Source organism: Citrus sinensis, chromosome 1 (assembly GCF_022201045.2).
Source record: "Citrus sinensis cultivar Valencia sweet orange chromosome 1, DVS_A1.0, whole genome shotgun sequence".
NCBI classification, from domain to species: Eukaryota; Viridiplantae; Streptophyta; class Magnoliopsida; order Sapindales; family Rutaceae; genus Citrus; species Citrus sinensis.
The window spans coordinates 20,126,377-20,146,788 of NC_068556.1; the positions used below are offsets into that span (position 1 = coordinate 20,126,377).

A 20,412-nucleotide genomic window follows, 5' to 3' on the forward strand; every position below is an offset into this window, starting at 1 on the left:
CTTTTTTAACTTCCCACAGATCCAGATAAAAAATCAATTTTTTTGACTAAATAGGTTGATCCATTATAGAGATCGTGAATCTCTGATCATTTTCATACCATTCACGAGCTTTTATAAGATGATGCTGCGGCGGCGAGGGCGGCGGCTTCGTTTTTTTTTTTTCTTTTTCTATTTTTGGTTTTTAAACAAAAATTTAAAATTATAATATGTTGATTAAGAAATTATTTTTATCATATTATAATTTATTTAGAAATAAATTAAATTAAATATAATTAGTTAAATTAATAATAAAATAAAATCATGTTAATAAAATTTAATTATAAATAAAAGTATGTTCTTTAAAATATTTTTTGTTAGTTATTTATGTAAATATATTAAATAAATTTACAATTTTCAAATTTATATTTATGATAGATATTAAAAGTTTAACACTTAATGCTAAAATGATCTAAATTATTTAAATTAAAAATTTGCTTTCTTTATTTAATTTTATAACGAACCAAACATTAAAAAAGTGTTTCACTCTCTTCTCCTTTCACCTTTCTTCAAACCAAATATATCATCCAAGAGAATAGATGACTAATATTCACTACATTAATATACGATATTCGTCGAAGGTTCTTTAAATTTTATTTTATGTGCTAGCTTAATACTCGGTGCAAGCAGGTTGCTCACATAAAAAGGAAACTTCCTCGTATACTGAATAATCACCACATGCTTGCTAGTCCTTTTAATTAATATTTTATCAGAGTCAATTTGAAGGGTAATTGTTGTGAGCACGTTTTGAATTCACTTCAACGATGGCGTTCCATTTTAAATCAAAATTTGTAGTCTCAAAATTTTATCCAATCCTAATAATTAATCCATGCCCCCAAACATAGCCACATGCACTGCAAAGTATACATATAATACGGTCAAAATTGTAACCTAGGTGACGTCCAATTGCCACGTGCTCATCCGCAAATATTCTAGCCTTCCTGGTAGTGACGAAAAAGAAGCTTGTCTTCCACCTTTTGCAGTGCTCTCTGCACATCTTTTTCCACCGCGCCAGCTCCCATCTGTCGGCGTTACAACTTCAAAATCACATTTACGGGAATAAAAATTAAACAGGCCGCGGCGGCTAGCTATTAATTAATGATTATGTTACCTGAGTTTCAATATCCAGTACTGCTGTCAGCTTCTGATCAGAAAACTCTGCTTGGATACTTCTCGTGCTCGAGCCCAAATCCTTCAAGCATTTCAGAACCTCCAGCATTGAATCAACCCCAGATGTTGGATTATCTACATTTACTCTAATCTTTGTTCCCCCATTCTTCAGACCCAAATTCGATTCCAGCTCATAATTCTTCCTCTCCAATTCTTGCTTACAGCATCGCAGCTCATGAATCATGTTCGCAGCTGTTTTAACAATCGAATTCTTATCATTCTGCAGGGAAAAGAAAAAGAAGAAAAAAAGAAAGTGCCCATCAAATCATGGGCGTGTTTGAAATTGAGATGCTGCGAGCTTTAGTTCACAATTATTATAAAATGAAATTATTGGAGGTGATCAAGTAAAGAAAGTGCCGTGCTTTAAAAATTAAGGAGAAGTAAAATAATAACAAACTAGTTAACTGCATGTCAGCTAACAAACCTTGGTGCCAGGAGGCAAAATGGAATGCAGAGCTAAGTAATTTTGCCTCTCCCTTTCTCTCCTCATTCGCTCGTTAATCACGTGCCTGTGACCGCGCTCGCTGTCAAGTTCTGGGTGTTCCATTTTTGCAGGCTGAATCTTCCTCAAGAATTGAATCATTCTCTTGTTCGCGCTTAAAGAATTAGACCCGTTACCAGCATTCTGCGACACGAATTCAGTTCTGGGTCTGTTTGCATATGCCACAAAAGCGCTTTGATTCACAGGAAGTGCTTCGTTGTCAAGCCAGAAGAAGATATCGCCCTCGCCATGAAATTGATCTCCCAAGAACTCATCCATCTATTGTCTTTGTGTTCGCCTGTTCGGGGGAGTTTCAAATTTTGGTTACGACGGTTATATAACGGTCCTCTTTCAGAGCGTGTGATTTTTTTTTTCTTTCCTTTTCTTTTTTTAAATTGTTTAATTAAGGCATTTCTAGCACGTGGTCAACTTTTTATTTACTCGGCTCTAGGGTCAAAGCTTACTTTTGAGTTATGTCAAGGGCTTTGGTATGGACAGGGCCCGGCCGTGTAAGAATAGTCCTGAGAAAATTCAATCAGTCCTATCAAAAAGGGGCCTCTATTCTGTCCGTTTGATACAATTTCGACGGTTGATGTCACTCTTTCATTATGAAGACTAGACGCATTATGTGTTAGAACTTTCCTATACAAGCTGACAATGCCTCCGGGGTCTGGCTGAATAATTGAAATAATTTTATTTACCTAATCATTTGAATTCAAATTTAAAAGAAAATAAGAACTAAAAAAATTAATCATAACTTTAGGAAAAAAAAATCGTCCTACCACCCACATAAGGTGGAGCGATTCGAAATTTCAAACCCCAACATATTAATGAAATAAAAACTAAAAAATAGTTGTCAAGCTGAATTTCTTTCTTGTATTGTTGTTTTGGTTCCAGCTATATTGCAACTATGGTAAGGTACCACAGTTGCTTTCAGCCATTGAATCCAGTCAATGCAACTGTGCAATTGTGGATCCAATGGCTGATTGTAACTGTGGTACCATACCACAGTTGCAATATAGTTTTATCCTGTTATTTTTATAAAATTTTCGTATATAATGACAGAGAAAATTATGGTGCAACGGTAGTACCGTGCCACCATACACCCAGCCATTGGATCTCAATGGATCCACTTATTTAAGTGGATCCAACGACTGAATGCAACGGTAGCACGGTACCACCGTTTCACCGTAGCCGGACCCTATAATGACAAGCCAATAAAATAAAGACAGTTCGTATGACAAATTAATTAAACAATTGAATTTTCTTTCTTTCTTTTTTCCACATTTTCTGTTGGCACTTCGCCCACAGTTTTTTCCACTTGATTCCATGTATCATCATTGCTCTTATCAGAATCAAGAGGTATTATGTTATAATAATATTATTTCATTCTAATATTACTTTCATAACGTAGAGACTTTAGAATTATGCAGCAGAGGGCTTGTGAAAAAGGTTGAGGTAAAAGGCATGCATGCGCATTGAGTTAATGACTTACATTTGCAAAACATTGAACCATTTTGAGCTTAGAAAACCTCACTTTCCTGAATTAACATAATTTTATCTGCCAGAATGAGAAATGGCAGCAGATTCTTTTCTAAACAATGGCAAGAGATGCAAATTTATCTATACAATGTACATTCTTTATGTGGTGTGACAACTTTTAAACGTAGGCCGCTTGATGATTTGCCAGTCTAATCCAGCCAATGACAGACGTGCTGTTACTTTTCACCATCTCAGATTAATAGAAATTGTTATCTTCTTCTACAATGTCTGTACTTGCGCAATAGGTACTGTGAACCGTGTATGCTTCTGATTCAGAATCCATAAGTTCTGTTTCAGACTCCTGATCTTGGGCATGGTAAGGAAAATCTGATTCCATTTCGAGATTGTGAGTTGAGTTATCAATTTCATCTTCATTGTCATTTCCACCCGCATACATCTCAAGATATGCTTCATCTCCTTCATCCTGTAAATGCAGAAGACAGGAGTCAAATGAGAAGTTGGTACACGGATGATTTAACTGCCAGAAAGAGCTGATCCAGACAGTTAACCATATCAGACCTCAGAGTCATCATCTTCTGTGGCATAAGCAGAATCTAGTTTGTCGTACAACTGCTCATCTCCAGTGCCCTTCACGCTGTTCATTTGTTCCTGTCAATGTCAAGCAAGAACCAGAAACTAGCTTGAGAAGCGAGAATAATATTATTTTTCTCATTCATATCCACAACAGCTAGGCTATGCATAGCGAAAGCTAAAATTCAAAAGAAGGCCTTACAATTTCAGATCTTAGTCTCCCCGCGTTACTCTCCAGAGTTGCAACGTGCTTTAGGAGAGCCTGTCGAAAAAATTAATTAGACAACCAGACAAGATTAGAGGTGCTTAAAGTAGAGGTAGCAGTGAAAATAAAATCCCGTGTTCTGGTGAGGACTGATTATTGTGGGCAACACATGCTGAATTCACTGCCACCGCCTCCACCATACATAGGAATGGTTAGTTGGTAGGGCCAGTCCAGTTCAGCAGTTCCTATGAAAGTTTAGCTAGGGTGCCCCGAAATCAAAGTAGAAAGTGGTGGCAAAATTTGCCCCCTTTCATAGCATAAATCTGATCCTACCGGGCAGCTCAACATTTTTTTTCACTGGTATACTTTGTGGAGCTTCTACTAATGAAGTGTATTCTTAGATGCAAATGGGACAGTTTATCTAATTATAGATTTACAAATCAGTAGCTTCAGATACGAAAGCCCGCTATCCCATACAAATACAATAGCTTTCTATAACAATTTTGAGCAATACCTCTTGTCTTTGAAGTTCAATAGAACGCGCCAAAGCCTTCCTCTTAGTCAAAAGATTCTTTGGCCTCAATGTGGAAGGTCGCTGGTAGTCCTTTCCCCTGTATACAACCATAGCATAGCCTTTGGAGATTTTGTCTACTGAAACCAACACACCTCCACTTTCAGCTTCAAGTGCTAATGCTATTTTTTTGGCCTGGTCAAAAGTTTTAACTTTCACAATTATCTTAACCAATTCCCGGTACTTCCAGTGCAAGTGCATGTTCTCCACAGTACCATCAAAAACTCCACGCCTACCTGAAAAAGGAATTACACTCCCATAAGATCTCATATCCAGAAATGAAAGCCATTACAACTTTGGTAGTTAATCAGATTTATTTACCCAGAAGTAAGAAAGCCTTCATCCTCAGACCAAGCTTGCGAAACATAAATCTCTCCTCGTCGGTTATGCTCTCTGGGTCTGCTTGCCTTTCTGCTGGTTTCAAAGATTCCTCTACTTTTGATAAGGCTCGTTCAGCTCTCAACAACTTCCTTTCAGCCTGACAGGAAAAAATCCCAAGTTCAAACCATGCACAGCTTCCTTTTTCCTTTTAAGTTTCCTTTTAAGATGGGTAAGATTTTAAACTAAAACATATCCCAACCTCGGCCACCTTTTTGCCACTAGAGCTAAAGTTAAAAGGCTGAAATTAGGGAGACTTCACTTCACTTATGATACTCATGCCTTTGTGATGCATCATGCTAATTACCAACAATTGAATATAATCTTTTGATATGAGATAGAGCACTTATATCATAAGAACAGGCATAACTTGAGCAACAAAGTAGGCCTTACACATCCTAGAATTGTTTCTGGTTAAAATGAGCAATAGAGAAGTAGTAACTGAAAAATACAGCATGAAATCATCAGAGCAGGAAGATCCCAAGTTTAGATGAACTCACACGAGCAAGTTTCTTTTCCAGTTTTTGAACAAGGTAGGCATGCCTCCGTACTTCAGCTTCTCTCACCAGATTTTCCTTATGACTGTCGTCCAGCCTCTTTCCCCACCTAGAATTTGCATCCAAAGTTTCCTTTAGGGTCCCAGCAGTTCCAGATTTCTCAATCGTTTCAATGCTTGGTAAGACAAAGGCTGAGGCTCTCAACCGAGCCTGCTCCTCTTCATCTTGAAGGGACTTTGCCAATCTCTCCCTTTCCTGTAATGCTTCAGTGACATCTGGTGATAAAAAGTTCTTTCCCCTATAGAATACCAAAAAATCCTTGTTTCTTGAAAGCAGCGTGCCTCCTGTCAATTTCTGCATCCAAATGTCCAAGGTTAATTCCAGCATCTTTGAATTGCTGAATGAGACTTCCATGCATTGATGAAAAGTAAACTAATAAACTGACCGGTGACATCTACATGATCAAGCCATCCAATTTTATTTGCTCCAAAAAGATATGACTCGTGTACAATACCTATTACATTGCTATTAGATATAATTATTGTTGAAAAAGTAAAAATATTCTATAGAGATATCTTGTCTACAGAGATCACTCAGAGTAAAGACTTATTGCCTAAATATTCTAAAGTCTGCATGCAGTGAAACATCATAATCTGCATATTGATTTATTATTTTTTGCATCACGAAAAATAATTTTTAATAAGCACATATAAAGGTTGAAGAACATAAATGACAGCCTTAAGATAAGGGATAATTGGATGCATGTTGATATGATTACAACTCTAGTGAGTCAGAACAGATTAGCTGATTAGTTCTATTACCTTGATATCTTCAACCATTCTCTCACTAGTAGTCAGCTGTACACCTCGTTTAAGTGCAATTTTAGCAATTGAACTCTTTTCCCATAATTTAATCATGGCCACAGCCAAACCTTGGAGCTGCCTACTTCGACCTGGAGACAGAATATTTACAGTTATTTGGAAGACCATTTTCGATAACATATGGATTTACCCTGGATAATGTGCCATACCTAAGGCAAAGTGTGGAGGAAGAACACGAGCAAGCCTTTGTAAATTTGTTGCCTCCTTTCGTGCAAGAGTAGATCTGACTCCATAAGGAAGTACTCTGAAAGGAGGTTGGTAACCAGGAACTATCCCAGGAAGCATATCTGCATCTACAGGTAAAGGATCACATCCTGGCCAATCAGTATACCTAGGACCCAGACCATCTAAAAGCTTCTCCACTTCATCTTCGTACTTTACTTCTCGCACAAAATCTGTTTCTTGCTCCTCGGAGGCAGTTTCCAAGTTTACTTGAGTGGCATGCACATTATTATAAGAATCAAAATTGGAAGGATCCTGAGCAGTTTTATCTGCAGCTGCTGATAAGGAATTACCAGACATGCTAATTTGCTTGTGTATCTGCTTATCAGTAGCATGAGATACCGAGCTTGCAGGTAGCTCATTTCTCTTATATATCCGTTTGTTCAGTTGCACTGACGGAACCTCATAACTCACACCTCTATACAAAGAAACAGCAGTGCCAGATCTCCAAATCACCAATCCACCAGTTTTTCTCTAAAGAATGAAGACAAACAAAGGAGGAAGTTCAATCAATTGATTGATTACAATGAAAAATGTCAGAAATTATTTAACTTGAAGCACATGTGTTAGTGTTTTTCTCTGTATGGATGACAATTGAAAGATGGATGCAATATTATTGCATGAACTGCAGCGTAGCACTGAGAATCATGCATATATGAATACCGCTTGTGCTAAACATGAATATGGATTAAAAATTTACTCCCAAAAGAAGAGGTTAATTTTGAAGAAATCTTGACAAAGGCCTTCAACATCCTTCCATTACAAAGGTATGAAATCCAACTGACATGTTTCAGTTTACACTTTAGTGCATTGAAGTGGTTTCATTCATAGTCCATTACTTCTAATTAATTATGAAATTTAATCACCAATCATAAACAAAGAAATATAAATTTTTAGAGAAACCAAAACAACAACACAAAATCAAAGTAACAGAAGTTCACAAGAAGCGAACCTCCAATATCTCATGCATCCTCTTCATATTGAGCGCTGGGGCTCCTTCAATCTTCAACCTAACAATCTCCGACGTCTTCCACTTCTCATGAATTATGTCCACTACAGCTTGAGTAAGACCGGCACCCTTAATCCTTGTCTTGCTCTTAGTCTGAAATGTCAAATTCCTCAACCTCCTCAACTCGGACTCCGGTAGAGTCAACTCTGCCAGTGAAGTCCTACTACTCCTCCTCTTCACCAACCACCTCCCCTCCGCTACCTCCTCCTTCCGTTTCTCCCATGGAAACTTCACTTCTCCATCACTCCCTACCTCCTCTCCTAGCCCCAACGGCGATTCTTTTGAAAACCCTCCTCGTGCATTCGGCAATAATCCTTCTTCCACATAAAATATATCCTCTATAGACCCTTTTTCAATCACTCTCTCTTTTCCTTGCCCTCTCCTCTCATCATTATCACCATCACCATCACCATCACCATCACCAACGTAACCAAATTTCTTCAGTTTCTCCACAATCTTCCCCATTGTACTACCACCATCATCAACACCACCAACACCATTACCATCACTGTCAGTCCTAGCAAAACCTAGAGCTGACAAATCCACATTATTTTTTCTGTAATTCACGCTTGCCTGAGGCGGTTTCAGGCGGTTATATTTATTGGGTTTGTTCCATTTAACTAACCAACTGCTACTAGAACATAAGTTTGCATTATCATCTTTATCATGTTGAGAAAAAAAATTATTTGTGGAAAAAGAACAAGTTTTTCTTGGAGGGTTTTTTTCATGGGCAGAATTTGAAGAGAAATTTTGATAAAAGAAGCGATTTTTAAGAGGAATTGAGTGACCGCACCTGAAGAAATGAAAATGGGTACCGTGGAACTTTGAAAAGGATGATTGAAACGAATCGAAAATGGCTGTTGCTGGGCAGAACTGGCGACTAGGGACTAGAGCCATATCATTGATTAGCTAAAGATTTTCAGCGCATAAACTAAATTTAGTGAAAAGCAAGCATCGATTGCAACTGTTTTGAGGCTACAAATTTGAGGTTTTGGGTTTTGGAAGCTCGGCAGCAATTAGACGCTGACATATTTCTCGAGACTGCATTTTGCCATCGCTATGTTATCTGCGCTGCGGCGAGGAAAAATATCTAAGGTAATAATATTTGGATTATAAAAAATAATATGAAATAAAAAAATAAAATTATAAAAAACAGAGAAATTAGATATATAAATATTATCTGCTTCTTAACTGAAAAGAAAATAGAAATCAAAATAAATATCTACATTTTGAAGATATTAATATGATTGGAAAATCTTTTAAAAGTAAAATATTAACACAAGACTTGTCCAACCCTATTACTTACTAATATTAATTACTCCTAAACTAACAAAAATATTACATGTAAAAATCCTATATTTCTTACTAATATTAATTAAAGTATGAATTTTAAAAACTACTTGGAGCTGCACCAAGTAAAGGCGTCCTTCTATTCTAATATAAAATTATATTATTCGTTCTATGGAATGGAAATTCTTTATTTATGTAACAAAGGTCTTTTTTTTTCTTCTTCATTTCACCTTTTTAAGAGAAATTTTAGAATAACTCAGATGTATTACAATTAATTGATGCATAAATGACATATGTAGTTGAATTTAATATAACTACCACTTGCATGATAATTTTTTAAAATAAATACACACATATCATGATATTATTTATTTATTATATGACCGATATGGTATCTCAGATGTATTCTAAAATTTCTCCTTTTTTAAAAAACAAGTTTTTAGTTTTATGTTATAAACACTGCAATTTGAAAATTACCACGAGTAAAATCCTAAACTCCCCAAAGTTGTTCAGTTCTGAATAAGACAACAACAGTCATGAAGCCGCATATTACTTCATGTGAAATCACATTCTGACACTAATTATTCGTGAAAATATGGGTAAAACTCAATTAATTTAAAAATCCACTTTCCATGTGGGGCTCTAGATCTTAATATATTTTTGCAAGTGAATTAATACTAAGACATTAAAATGTTAACGTAAAAACTCTGCAGGACTTGAGGGATATGACAACATGAAAAATACAGATAGCATATCATTGCCTCCAAAACGGTAAACATGAGTGCGTTTGCAGAGTGTTTCCAACATATTAACTTTGTCCCGCTCAAAGTCAACGAAGAAGAAACACAGGTCAAGTTTTTCATCATTACAATTCGAATCCGGACTAACTAACACGCTATATATAATGTGAAGATACCATTATATCATCATCTGATGTCAGAACATTCTGTTTTTTTTTTCTATTTAAACCAACCCCATCACTTGATCTCTTCATCTCAGTTCAATTCTACTTCTGTGTGCATTTGCATGTTCTAATTTCTCTTTAAACCCTGAAGGTTATTTAAGTTCTTTGCTCATTGCATGAATATTCTCTGTTTGTTTTTGTATTGGATATTAGGACTATGGCCTTTATAGTGAATGTTGCAAAATGAGATCTTTAAATGGTTGTTACACTTTGTGGTGATTGAATCTGCTTGTAACCTTTGCAAGACTCAACCACTTCCCTGGATCTTTAATCGGATTTATTCAAATTGCACAATGAGAAGATTAAATCCAGAAAGAATTAGTTTAATGCAAGAACTCTCTACTAGATCAATGAATCAAGAAACTAAAAACAGAAACCATCACAGCCAACACAGAACAATTACGTGGTTCGGCTGTACCAAGAATGGCACAACCGTCTACAGGAGAAGCTTTCTGGGGAGTTTTATTGAATAACAATGGAGGATCTTTTACACAGCTTGCACAAGAGGTTACAAAGAAAAAGATTAACCACACTCTCTATTCTCTCTCCCTCTATATTGTTTACAAGGATGAATCAAAACTGTTATACCAGCAACAAACCGGCAAACCGAGAATGTGCAGCTCGTTGACATGTGGGATAACGGCTTTACTGAACCGGCTTAAGCAAACTCACATGACCATCACGTGTGTCACTAAAACGACACAAAGTCACTGCCGTTTTGAAGCTTAAGGGATATTAAGTGAAAACACGTGCTTTTCCTCGTGACTTCTTAATGCTTGTAACACACCAAAACGTTGCCGCTTAAGCCTGACGAGTTTGATTCGCCAACAAGCCTCGTACACTTGTTTATACCCCATCCAAATTTTGAAATTTTAGCTGGTGATGTTGAGTTCTTTTTTCATGTTAACTGGAGAGAGTATTAGTGCTTTTTGCTGCTTTGGTGTTAGTGAAGAGCTAGGTAGCATAAATTACTTTAGATATTTAACATGAGTTAGTACGCAAGAGAAGGTATATATACAACCAAATAGATTACTGATGAGTAATGATCCGAAACACTGATGTGTTCATAGGAACAAATTATTGTTTTCAAAATGTATCTGAAAATGCTCCTTTAGTCATTGATCTCATTTTGGTACAACCTTTTTATTAGTTTGTTCTTCGATTTTTGTGGATTGTACTATGGATACAATACTAATTTTAAAATTTTGATTAGTTTTCAAATTAACCTCCAAGTCATGGCGTAGTTAGGGTTGCATACAGTGGTATCAGCATCATTGTATTCTTGTTCATTTTTTCTATTAGATTTCTTAGCAGCATTATACTGCAATGGCTAACGATACAACATTTCACAAGTATTGTATTTGGGAAGATTTGCAATAATAAATGTTGTACGGCTGCATAGAATCTGGAAGATTTTTGGTTGATTAATTGTGTAATAATCCTACTTATTTTAGTTGTTTTTATATGGATGACAAATGTTTTTCAAATTGGAATTGCTCAGGGATGTAGCGGTGCCTGCTAAAAAGTTTGGACACCAAACGGGCTGCGGGTTCCTCAGCGATATATTTTAAGTTTGTAACCAACTTGAAGGGCTTGATAAATGAGAAGGCTTGCAAGGGTCATGGTTACTTTCTTTCAGTAACCAACTTGAAGAGCATTGGCAAAGAGGGGCCCTCTGTGAATGGTCAGGGGTTGTGTACTTCCGTTAGCATTTATGTGTCGCACTTTCTTGCCCGTCAAGGGAGAAGTCTTGCATGGAGTTTTTTATGCAACATTTAGCTTTGAGTCATATTGTGGTATGGTCCTGTGAAATATACTTTAATGTCACCTCGACGGGTGCCAACTTACCGCCATGTTTCCAGGAAAAAGCCATTCTTCTCATACGACCAACAACCAAAGATAGGGAATGGCGTGGTGGTCCAATTCTTAGTGATTGCAGTGCGATGGATCAGGGAAGCCAAGGGAGAAATCTAAAATGGAAGTACTTGGTATTTGGCAGAGTAGAAGGTGAATCAATTGGACCAATTTTATTATCTGGTGGGACTGGTCTTGGTGATATTGACTTGTAAATGCTTGTACATATTATGCAGGAATAATGAACAGACCTGCATTTCCTTGCAGTATAAACAAGAGGAGGTTTATGCGAATTACTTGAAAAAGAGAAAAAGAAAAGAAAAGAAAAGAACTTATGGATATGTAGCTGCTACTTACATAGAAGCCTAGAAGGCTTGTTTCTCAGCACACTAGAATTAGAAATGATTGATGCTTTCTTCTGTTTTGGGGCATATTAATTTGCACAAGCTATTCTACTGTCTCAGCATTGCAATTTATAGTTCCCAAATCTGAAAATTGTACATTTCATTATTGTTTCTTATATATTTTCTCAACCATTTTGTTAAAAAACAATTTGTATCAAAATACAATGAAAATGTATCATTATTTTATATAAGCTTTATTTTTTTAACACAATTTTTGTGATAAAAAAATTAGAAAAAGAAATGATTTGAGGCTTGTAATTGAGTCTATATTAGTATGTTTATTCCGTTTTGATATAATGTAAGCCTGCCCAAGTTCAAGAATCCAACAAGTGGAATTGGAGAAGGAAAAGTTTATGAGAACATAATAACATTAGACTTACTGAATACCTTTACTTCTCATATTATTTGTTAATTTGTATAAAATAAGCTCCTAACACTTGATAAAATTGATTATATTACCCTTACATTTCAGAGTTTTCACCAACATTTTAGTCGTTTCGTATTGGTTAATGACTTTTTGATACTGAATGTACAAACTATGTCCTTATTTGAGGAAATACAAAAAAGGAGACCCACATGTTATTATCTCTTACAATTTTTTTTTCTTTTTTTGGGGTGGGAATATTTCCACTCCACTAGTTTCATAAATCTATCTCGTTTTTAGAAAATAATTGTAATAAGTTTATGCAATTTTTAAAATATATAAATCAACAAAAATTTTGACAATTAATCAATTAAGTCATTCTTATAATTCTTTTTTTTTATATTTATATATCTTTAACTATTAATATTGTTTTAAGATAAGTTTTATTTATTTATTTTGTCCTGATAATATAAAATAACAAAATAACTTCAAGAAACATGTGCTCTTATATTTAATAATTAGTTATTCAATTTTATTCCATTAAATCTCCAACATTTCTTCTTTATTTATATTTTTTAAAAAATAATGTGGGTTTATGGCAATTAGTTTTTGGGAGAGGGGTGGGTTCATAAAAATCATTGGAAATTCACCACCTTATTTTTGACGCGGCTGGCAACTATTGACCTCAGTTTAGCCATTTTGACCACAGCTGTGCCTGTGAGAGCTCCACTCCGACAGAGAACGTAAGTTGAAGGATCACGAGAGAACGAGTTACAGACTCGGTGAGTCAGAAAGTGCTTCATCACTTTTACTGCTGGGTAAGGTTTTAATCATTAAGCTCTAATTGTCATTTCATTTTATTTTTTTAAAAAAAATCTTTCCTAGATACCCAAATGCTTTGTTTTTTTTTTTCCTGAAATTTTCTTGTTGGGACACTTTGATGATCGAATGAAATGATTGTTATTGACTGTTTGTTTTGTACATTTAGCATTTAAAATGTATTTCATTTCTTGGTAATACGTCGAGTCTTTTATATATCTCTCTTTTATTTTTATTTTTTTGGAGGGGTTTGGTGATTTTGATTTTTTGATATGGTTTGCTTTGAATTAGTTTGAAGATAAAGGGACATCCAGGGAAAAAAAAGCTAAAAATGTATGACTTTCAGATGCTAAAAATGTATGGCTTTCAGAGACAATGTGCTAGTTATAGAAATTGGGTTTTCATGTGGCAAAATGGATGTACAGATTATAGTGTATGAATGAAATGCTAGATAGAAATCTCCTTGTTTAGTGAAATGCTGGATACGGATCATGGTGATCCTTGTTTAGGCCTTAAGTAGCTTTTGATTTTCGATGGTGAGATTATGAGGTGCAAAATTTCAGATTTTTTACTCTTATGCTTTTTTACACTCTTGAGAATGGAGCAATGTTAATAAAAATTATGTCAAATTCATTGTTTTTCGTAGATTTGGAAAAATTTATGCTTTAAACAATTTAGCCTGGTGGTGTGAAGGGTTGTGTTTGGTATCCCAGCCTGGAACTTTTTACAGTTCCCACTTGACGCATATTTAGAAACTATCTAAGATCTTTTCATGCAACAAGAGAGGCTCACCTGGAGAAGGTTGTTTTCTTGCTTTAGAACTTTCTTTTATAGAACATTCCATTTTAATAGAGTCATATGTTCTTTATTTGATGTGCATATTTGCATCAATTAGTTTGTTTTCTTCATCTTTTTCAAGCTATTTAGTTGCAATTCAAATAAGTGCAACCTTGGCTTGTGGACTGCATTCTACAAATTGTCGCTTAATGATGGCAGCACTCTGAATTATGATTGCGCATTTGAGTTCCACTATCTAAATGTTATGCTATTGGTTTTCGCTGCCTGCTACTCACCGCCACTGCCAACTTGTTTCCCTATGTGCTCTGTTGCTTAAAGAAAACAAATTTCTCATTTTCAATTATATATTTTGTGGTTTTCTTTCGAACAAATCTGCCAAATCCTGTCAAGTGTCAACAAATATTGATGATTTCATCAGACATGGAAAGACAGAGTCTGTGAAAACTTTAGGAATCGAAACTTGGAATAGATTATTATTTATCTCACTCATTGGTATTTGGTTTATGATTACATGTGGAACCCAATGTTTGTCAAAGTGAAGTTGCCCTGGAATGTTGTAGACCCTGCTGAAAATCTGGTCACTATTGTTATCTGTTTGTTGGATGACTTTGCTGGCAGAAAGTCCACCAAAGATCTTGGATGCTATCTTGCTGTCACAACTCTGGAGAGCACAGGGGAGGGAAAAGTTAGAGAGAACGCAGGGGAGATGCTCTTTCCTGTTGTTTTCATTGGCAAGATTTTTCAGGGGATTGTACACAAGATGCTGAAGCATGGGGTTCTTTTCAACTGTGTGTCAATCGATATGTCTTACTTGCACGAAAATGCCTATTTACCGTTATGTGCTAGCTGAGAATCCGGTCTTCCTGGGTGACAAGAACTTGAAGATTGAGAAAGATGTTGTGGGTAGAGGTTGAAAGGGAATTTCATGCGTTAGTCAGTTTAAAGGGTGATTTTCTTCGTGAAGCTGCTGTGCACTAACCTCTATGTTTTCTTCAGCACTTGAAAAGCACCTATACATGACCCTGTTGTAGGTAGAATTTGTTAGTTAGAAATGTTGGAATGCTAATATGCTACTTTCAATTTCCCGTTGACCTTGTATTTGTACGTAATCCTCTTTTGATGATAATAGCTCAGCACAATCGAGTACAATCCCAGTTGAAGTAATGTATAGAGATTTATTTTTCCAACATATGTATAAAATAGCTCGAGCCAAGGACACAAGTAAGTAATAGCTCAACATTCCAGGACAACTACACAGAATCATGCTAATTTCTCCAACATAGAGATATTTTTTTCTAATTAAATCATGAAAAAGGGGTACATATACAAATACTTTTAGTTATTGCCGAACATTCTTTGGTGGAGTCCACGAACTAGCATGAACGTGTTGGCAAAGGCAAAGAGAAAGAAGCTCGAGCCAAGGACACAAGTAGCAACGGAAAGCCCAGCAGAAGGTGCCAACACTGCGTATGTGCCTGCAATAAATGCAACCACCATTGCTAACAAGGAAACCATGATGAAATTATGGGGCATTTCTGAAAGAAACTTGGTTTGCCGAAGGGTCTTAGCTGGAGTAAGGAAATAAATAAAGATAGCTGAAACGGAGAGGACCATGGCTATGACATCAGATACAACAAATGCTCGGAAACCTGCATTTTTTATGAGGATTGGAGTGCCGGGAATTGGGCCTTCTTTACCCCAGTAACCACCCGGTAATGTGAACCCTGCAGCGAAGGTAACTGTTGCAATAAGTGCAGCCACTACCGTATGTAGCGATTGCATTTCTTTTAATGCTTCTTCATCGATTGGCTCTTTTTCTGTTTGCACCCGGAGAATACCATTTGGATATTGTCCACGGCCAACATTTTTGGACAACTCTTGGATTTCTTGCTGCGATATGTTGATCATATTAGGTAAATTAAATATTGATCTAAGAAAATTTATGAAACAATTTTTTAAAAAAGAGGACCAATTTCAAGGCCAGGACAAAAGATACCTTTTTTTATAAGATTTAGTTATATACAATACAGTATGTATATATAGAGAGAGGGAGAGGGGGTGTGGTATGCTTCACTAACATTTGATACAAATAACGTGGCATACACACGAATACCTCACCCCATTCACTATAAAACAATTAAGATGATAATGTAAGTAATCATTTAGCACACATAATAATTTATGATAATATTATATCGTGTGTAGCACATTCAAGACCGATGAAACCCATTCTTCACATTAAACTAATTTAGACTTTGTAAATATAAAATGAGTTAAGTGACCCACCAAAAAAAAAAAAACTGTATGATCCGATATGCCATATGCAGTTCGTGAGAAGCACAAAACACAAGAAATATATGTATAAAATATTTGTACAAATAGCATTTTCCTCTATATTAATGTTATGACGTGCTTATGCGTGTGACTCTAGGAATTAGTGATATAGGACCACATATAACATGCTCTTTTTAAACTTTTTTTTTTTGGGTTAAACTCATAACAACATTGTTAATTTTTACTCACAAATGTTCGATATTGCAGTGCAATGCGATGAAAAAGTTGTTCCCATTTAAGAAAAATAAAAACGAAGTATGAATTGATTAACATTACTTGGAATAGCTGCGCCCGCATAAACAATTAGTAGCCGTGAGGAGCAGGTAGCAATAAATTAAAAAAAAAAGGTAGCAATGAGTAAACAGTAAAAAAGAATTTACCTCGAGCTCAGGAAATCCACGACCTTTTACATCTTGAACACTAATACCATGATTGTTGACGGCATCATTACCGCCTACAACTTTGAGAAGGAACGGAAGGACAGCCACACGGGGTGAAAGTCGACAGACAGCAGCAACCACGTGGAGAGGAGTGTTTCCATCTACGTCCTTACTTAACAAACAGCTGCTTCTGACGATCGGACGTTTTATTAGGAGACGGCTCAATTGGAAGATATCTAAACTGACCATAGCAAAGTGAAGAAAATTCCAGCGTCTGTCATCGACCTTTACTAGAAGACGATATGGACAAGAGGAAATAATTTCATTTACTATCCCTATATGCCCTCTGGCGGCTGCTAAATGAAGAGCTGTCATATTTCGATCTTTGTCACCGATGAATGCAGCTGATGTATCACGTTCTAATAACAGTTTTGAGGTCAATTCGCGACCACTATATGCAGCATGATGGAGTGGAGTCCAACCGTATTTGTCTTGTACTGCTGTCAAACTCCTCTTTTCCTCATGTAAAAGTAATCGCTTTATCACTTCTGAAAGAAGATAATAAATAACGAACTAAACAAATTAAATTTATAAAGCAAAAGCTTTAATTTTCTTGAAGGTGAAAATAATGATTTTTTTTTTTTTTAATTTTGGTGGATGACAACTCAACAAATACAGATCATCATACGGACAGACAAATTTAGCTGACAATTTCTTGGAACCCAACTTGGACACATATTAAACAAATTTCACCGTTGATTCGCTGATCATCACAAATCCAACTGAATATCGAATTCTATCTCATTTTATTTTTATGTCCACCAAATTTCGAGCGGATATCCACACTTTGAGTATAACTGTGTATGTGCATGTGTGTGCATATATATATATATATATATAGTCGTTTAAGCCAATCAACAAAGTGTTGGCTCCATTGATAATAGAGTCTCCTTAAGTGATTTGACTGAGTTTGCTTCCCAGTTCGAGTAGCAGGGAAGTCGCCTTTGTTGGGAGAACCTGTGCTTCTCAGTTAGAGCAGAAATTTCTAATCTAAGTTGTGGTACGGATTTAAAGGTGCCTCTTACAATTAGAACCCTCTCTAAGATATCTCGTGATTAAGACAAAAAAAAAAATTAAAAAAAATAGTCGTTTAAGCGTACCTGTGGGATATGTGTAGACTGCAGCATGCAAGGCAGTCTTCCCATCGGGACCTTCATGAGCAGGTGATGGGCATTTTTGTAAAATTTTAGCTACTATCTTGACAGATCCATTCGCCGCAGCCATATAAAGTGGAGTTTCGCTGTTGCGATTAGCAGAATACGGAACATGAGGGTCTGCTTCGATTAAAATTTTCGCAACATAGACGCTACGAAGTCGCACTGCCTCGTGCAACGGTGTGTTCTGCTCCTCATTTGTCTTCTCTAGCATCTGCCTCGCTGCGCTTTCGGGGCAGTTTTGTAAAATTTCAGCTACTATCTCGGCAGATCCATTCGCCACAGCCATATAAAGTGGAGTTTCACTGTTGCGATTAGCAGAATACGGAACATGAGGGTCTGCTTTGATTAAAATTTTCACAACATCGACTCTACGAAGTCGCACTGCCTCGTGCAACGGTGTGTTCTGCTCCTCATTTGTCTTCTCTAGCATCTGCCTCGCTGCGCTTTGGGGGCAGTTTTGTAAAATTTCAGCTACTATCTCGGCAGATCCATTCGCCACAGCCATATAAAGTAGAGTTTCACTGTTGCGATTAGCAGAATACGAAACATGAGGGTCTGCTTTGATTAAAATTTTCACAACATCGACGCTACGAAGTCGCACTGCCTCGTGCAACGGTGTGTTCTGCTCCTCATTTGTCATCTTTAGTATCTGCCTCGCTGCGCTTTCGACACCGCGTTCTAGGTCTATAGGCTGTCTATTCGCGAATACAATCAGAAATTCCACAATAGCAGTATGCCCCTTTTTGGCCGCAAGGTGGAGTGGAGAATCACCTTTGGCATTAGCTTGAAATAGTAACGATGGACACAAATCAAGTATCTGTTCCACGAACTCGGTTGATTCACTACTAATTTCTCCTTCTTCAGTCTGCAGGGTCAGATGGGATCGCATTATGTTCACATGCAAGACTGTATTTTTCATGACATCAGTTACTATGCTTTCTAGTTCATCTCTTGCTATTTCCCTGAAGGGTTCAATGTCACCCTTAGCTGCAGCCTCATACAATTTACGATCCATGTCAACTTGTGAATGCAATGATATTTGAGTTTTGTGTAGGATGCATGCCAAATTATTAATCCTGGATCGTTAAATACTGCAGTTTGCCGCTTGATATTTCTGCCCAATAAATTTTATAAACCCACCCCATTTTAAGAAAATTATTATAAAAAGTTCATATTATGTTTTAAAATCTTACATAATGAAAGATTTTGCAAAATTAGTCAATTAAATCCAGCTTCATTTATTTTTCTTAAAACCCCTTATTTTTTTGTTTTATATCAACTAGACAGGTTTTTATTAACTCCATTAGCCACTATTAAATAATTGAAGATAAAATAATATTTTATTTTATTTCTTTAAATAAATTCAAGAATAAAATAATATTTTATTTTATATTTTTCAACATTGGTTACGTAATTAAGGGAAAAGAAACTAATTGATATGAAATAAAAATTTGAAATGGTTCTGAAATATTATCAAAAATTTGTGGTGTTAAGTGCACTTTTAACATTCTCATCGGAAGATAATTTTTTGAGAATTATTTAAAGTGAGTAAAGCAATACTTTGGGTTACTCTCCAACCATTGAATAATATGTATTGAGAATCTTTACCTCTATTTATGAATCTCTCATTTATTCATTCGATCCAGCCTGTTATTGAGGTTACTAAATAGGACATTAACGTTTATTCATTCAGTTAATTAATTTTGTGTGCACCGTCTTTTTTTTTTATAACTAAATATGACTTGCAAAGGACTTTGTTTAGCACCCTTGGCTTCGTTTTTAGCTATGCTCTTGTTATTGGTATTGCATAATACTCGGAGATAACAAACTAATTTTGGCCATAATGTATTATTGCATATCCATGCACAAAGGCCACTACCATTTTCATTCGGTTAACCAATTGAACTATGATCCCTGTAAATTAACAGGGGAGCATGCTATGAGTTCTGAGAATTTCATTGTTCCCCAAAAAAGGAAAGTGATCAATCATCCCCTCTTAATCTTTCTCGTTCTTAAATCAGTTCTTCTTAAGTTACAACACGCAAGATTTTTATCGTAAGTGAAGTATATATCATTCTCCCATTGAATGATAAAAATTTTAATGATGTGCAATTACTTATTTCATTGTGCCATAATCTAGTAAAGATTTATACATCTTGTTTAGCAGGAAAAGCATCAAAGTGGCTTTTTTTTTTAAGCAATTAAATAGTAAGTATCTTGACCATTCAATTAACGATTAAATAATATGTATAGAGACTGTTTGCCTCGGTTTTATTTATAATACTCAATCAATTTATTTCTTTGTGAACCTTTTATTAAACTGCTCGAGCACTGCGGAACCATTCAGTGAGATTACTAGAGAGGAGAACAATGTTAATTAATTAATATTCATTCAGTTAATTAATTTTGGTTTAGCTTATTTTTCACCAAATATGACCTGGGAGGCTGGGACTTCGTTTTCCACG

General features: G+C 35.9%; 3 protein-coding genes and 1 long non-coding RNA gene across 4 annotated transcripts; 1 reads left to right on the forward strand and 3 right to left on the reverse strand.

The window, feature by feature from the left end:
- Positions 1-788: 788 nt before the first annotated feature.
- On the reverse strand, positions 789-2,020 carry LOC102617626 (transcription factor bHLH92). The gene is made up of 3 exons (XM_006489456.4): positions 1,631-2,020; positions 1,148-1,426; positions 789-1,058 (listed from the first exon to the last, which is right to left on the reverse strand). Exons 1-3 carry the CDS (start codon positions 1,964-1,966, stop codon positions 969-971), a joined length of 705 nt encoding a protein of 234 aa, XP_006489519.2. The 5' UTR covers positions 1,967-2,020; the 3' UTR covers positions 789-968.
- Positions 2,021-3,140: 1,120 nt separating this feature from the next.
- Positions 3,141-8,613, reverse strand: LOC102617331 (CRM-domain containing factor CFM3A, chloroplastic/mitochondrial-like). Its single transcript, XM_006489455.4, has 9 exons — positions 7,467-8,613; positions 6,442-6,988; positions 6,233-6,363; positions 5,415-5,765; positions 4,858-5,014; positions 4,480-4,772; positions 3,963-4,022; positions 3,749-3,838; positions 3,141-3,653 (listed from the first exon to the last, which is right to left on the reverse strand). The coding sequence occupies exons 1-9, from the start codon at positions 8,418-8,420 to the stop codon at positions 3,426-3,428; spliced, it is 2,811 nt and encodes a 936-aa protein (XP_006489518.2). The 5' UTR covers positions 8,421-8,613; the 3' UTR covers positions 3,141-3,425.
- A 4,311-nt stretch (positions 8,614-12,924) lies between these two features.
- Positions 12,925-15,165, forward strand: LOC102610469 (uncharacterized). The gene is made up of 2 exons (XR_008053122.1): positions 12,925-13,217; positions 14,553-15,165. It is a non-coding gene; the product is annotated as an uncharacterized LOC102610469 (long non-coding RNA).
- Positions 15,166-15,171: 6 nt separating this feature from the next.
- LOC102617033 (uncharacterized) lies at positions 15,172-19,061 on the reverse strand. Its single transcript, XM_052437064.1, has 3 exons — positions 17,891-19,061; positions 16,731-17,278; positions 15,172-15,906 (listed from the first exon to the last, which is right to left on the reverse strand). Exons 1-3 carry the CDS (start codon positions 18,960-18,962, stop codon positions 15,352-15,354), a joined length of 2,175 nt encoding a protein of 724 aa, XP_052293024.1. The 5' UTR covers positions 18,963-19,061; the 3' UTR covers positions 15,172-15,351.
- Positions 19,062-20,412: the final 1,351 nt, after the last annotated feature.

Bases quoted from the DNA above. Each gene is read 5' to 3' on its own strand.
- LOC102617331 (XM_006489455.4), bottom strand. From the start codon at position 8,420: ATGGCTCTAGTCCCTAGTCGCCAGTTCTGCCCAGCAACAGCCATTTTC. The intron at 6,364-6,441 runs GTATGGCACATT...TTCTGTCTCCAG, and splicing joins TCCTCCACACTTTGCCTTAG to GTCGAAGTAGGCAGCTCCAA. The intron at 4,023-4,479 runs GTATTGCTCAAA...TTTTTTCGACAG, and splicing joins TTGAACTTCAAAGACAAGAG to GCTCTCCTAAAGCACGTTGC.
- LOC102617033 (XM_052437064.1), bottom strand. From the start codon at position 18,962: ATGGATCGTAAATTGTATGAGGCTGCAGCTAAGGGTGACATTGAACCC. The intron at 17,279-17,890 runs GTACGCTTAAAC...ATCTTCTTTCAG, and splicing joins AGTCTACACATATCCCACAG to AAGTGATAAAGCGATTACTT. The intron at 15,907-16,730 runs GTAAATTCTTTT...AACATATCGCAG, and splicing joins GTGGATTTCCTGAGCTCGAG to CAAGAAATCCAAGAGTTGTC.
- LOC102617626 (XM_006489456.4), bottom strand. From the start codon at position 1,966: ATGGATGAGTTCTTGGGAGATCAATTTCATGGCGAGGGCGATATCTTC. The intron at 1,427-1,630 runs GTTTGTTAGCTG...TTTTCCCTGCAG, and splicing joins TTTTGCCTCCTGGCACCAAG to AATGATAAGAATTCGATTGT. The intron at 1,059-1,147 runs GTAACATAATCA...TAACGCCGACAG, and splicing joins TACTGGATATTGAAACTCAG to ATGGGAGCTGGCGCGGTGGA.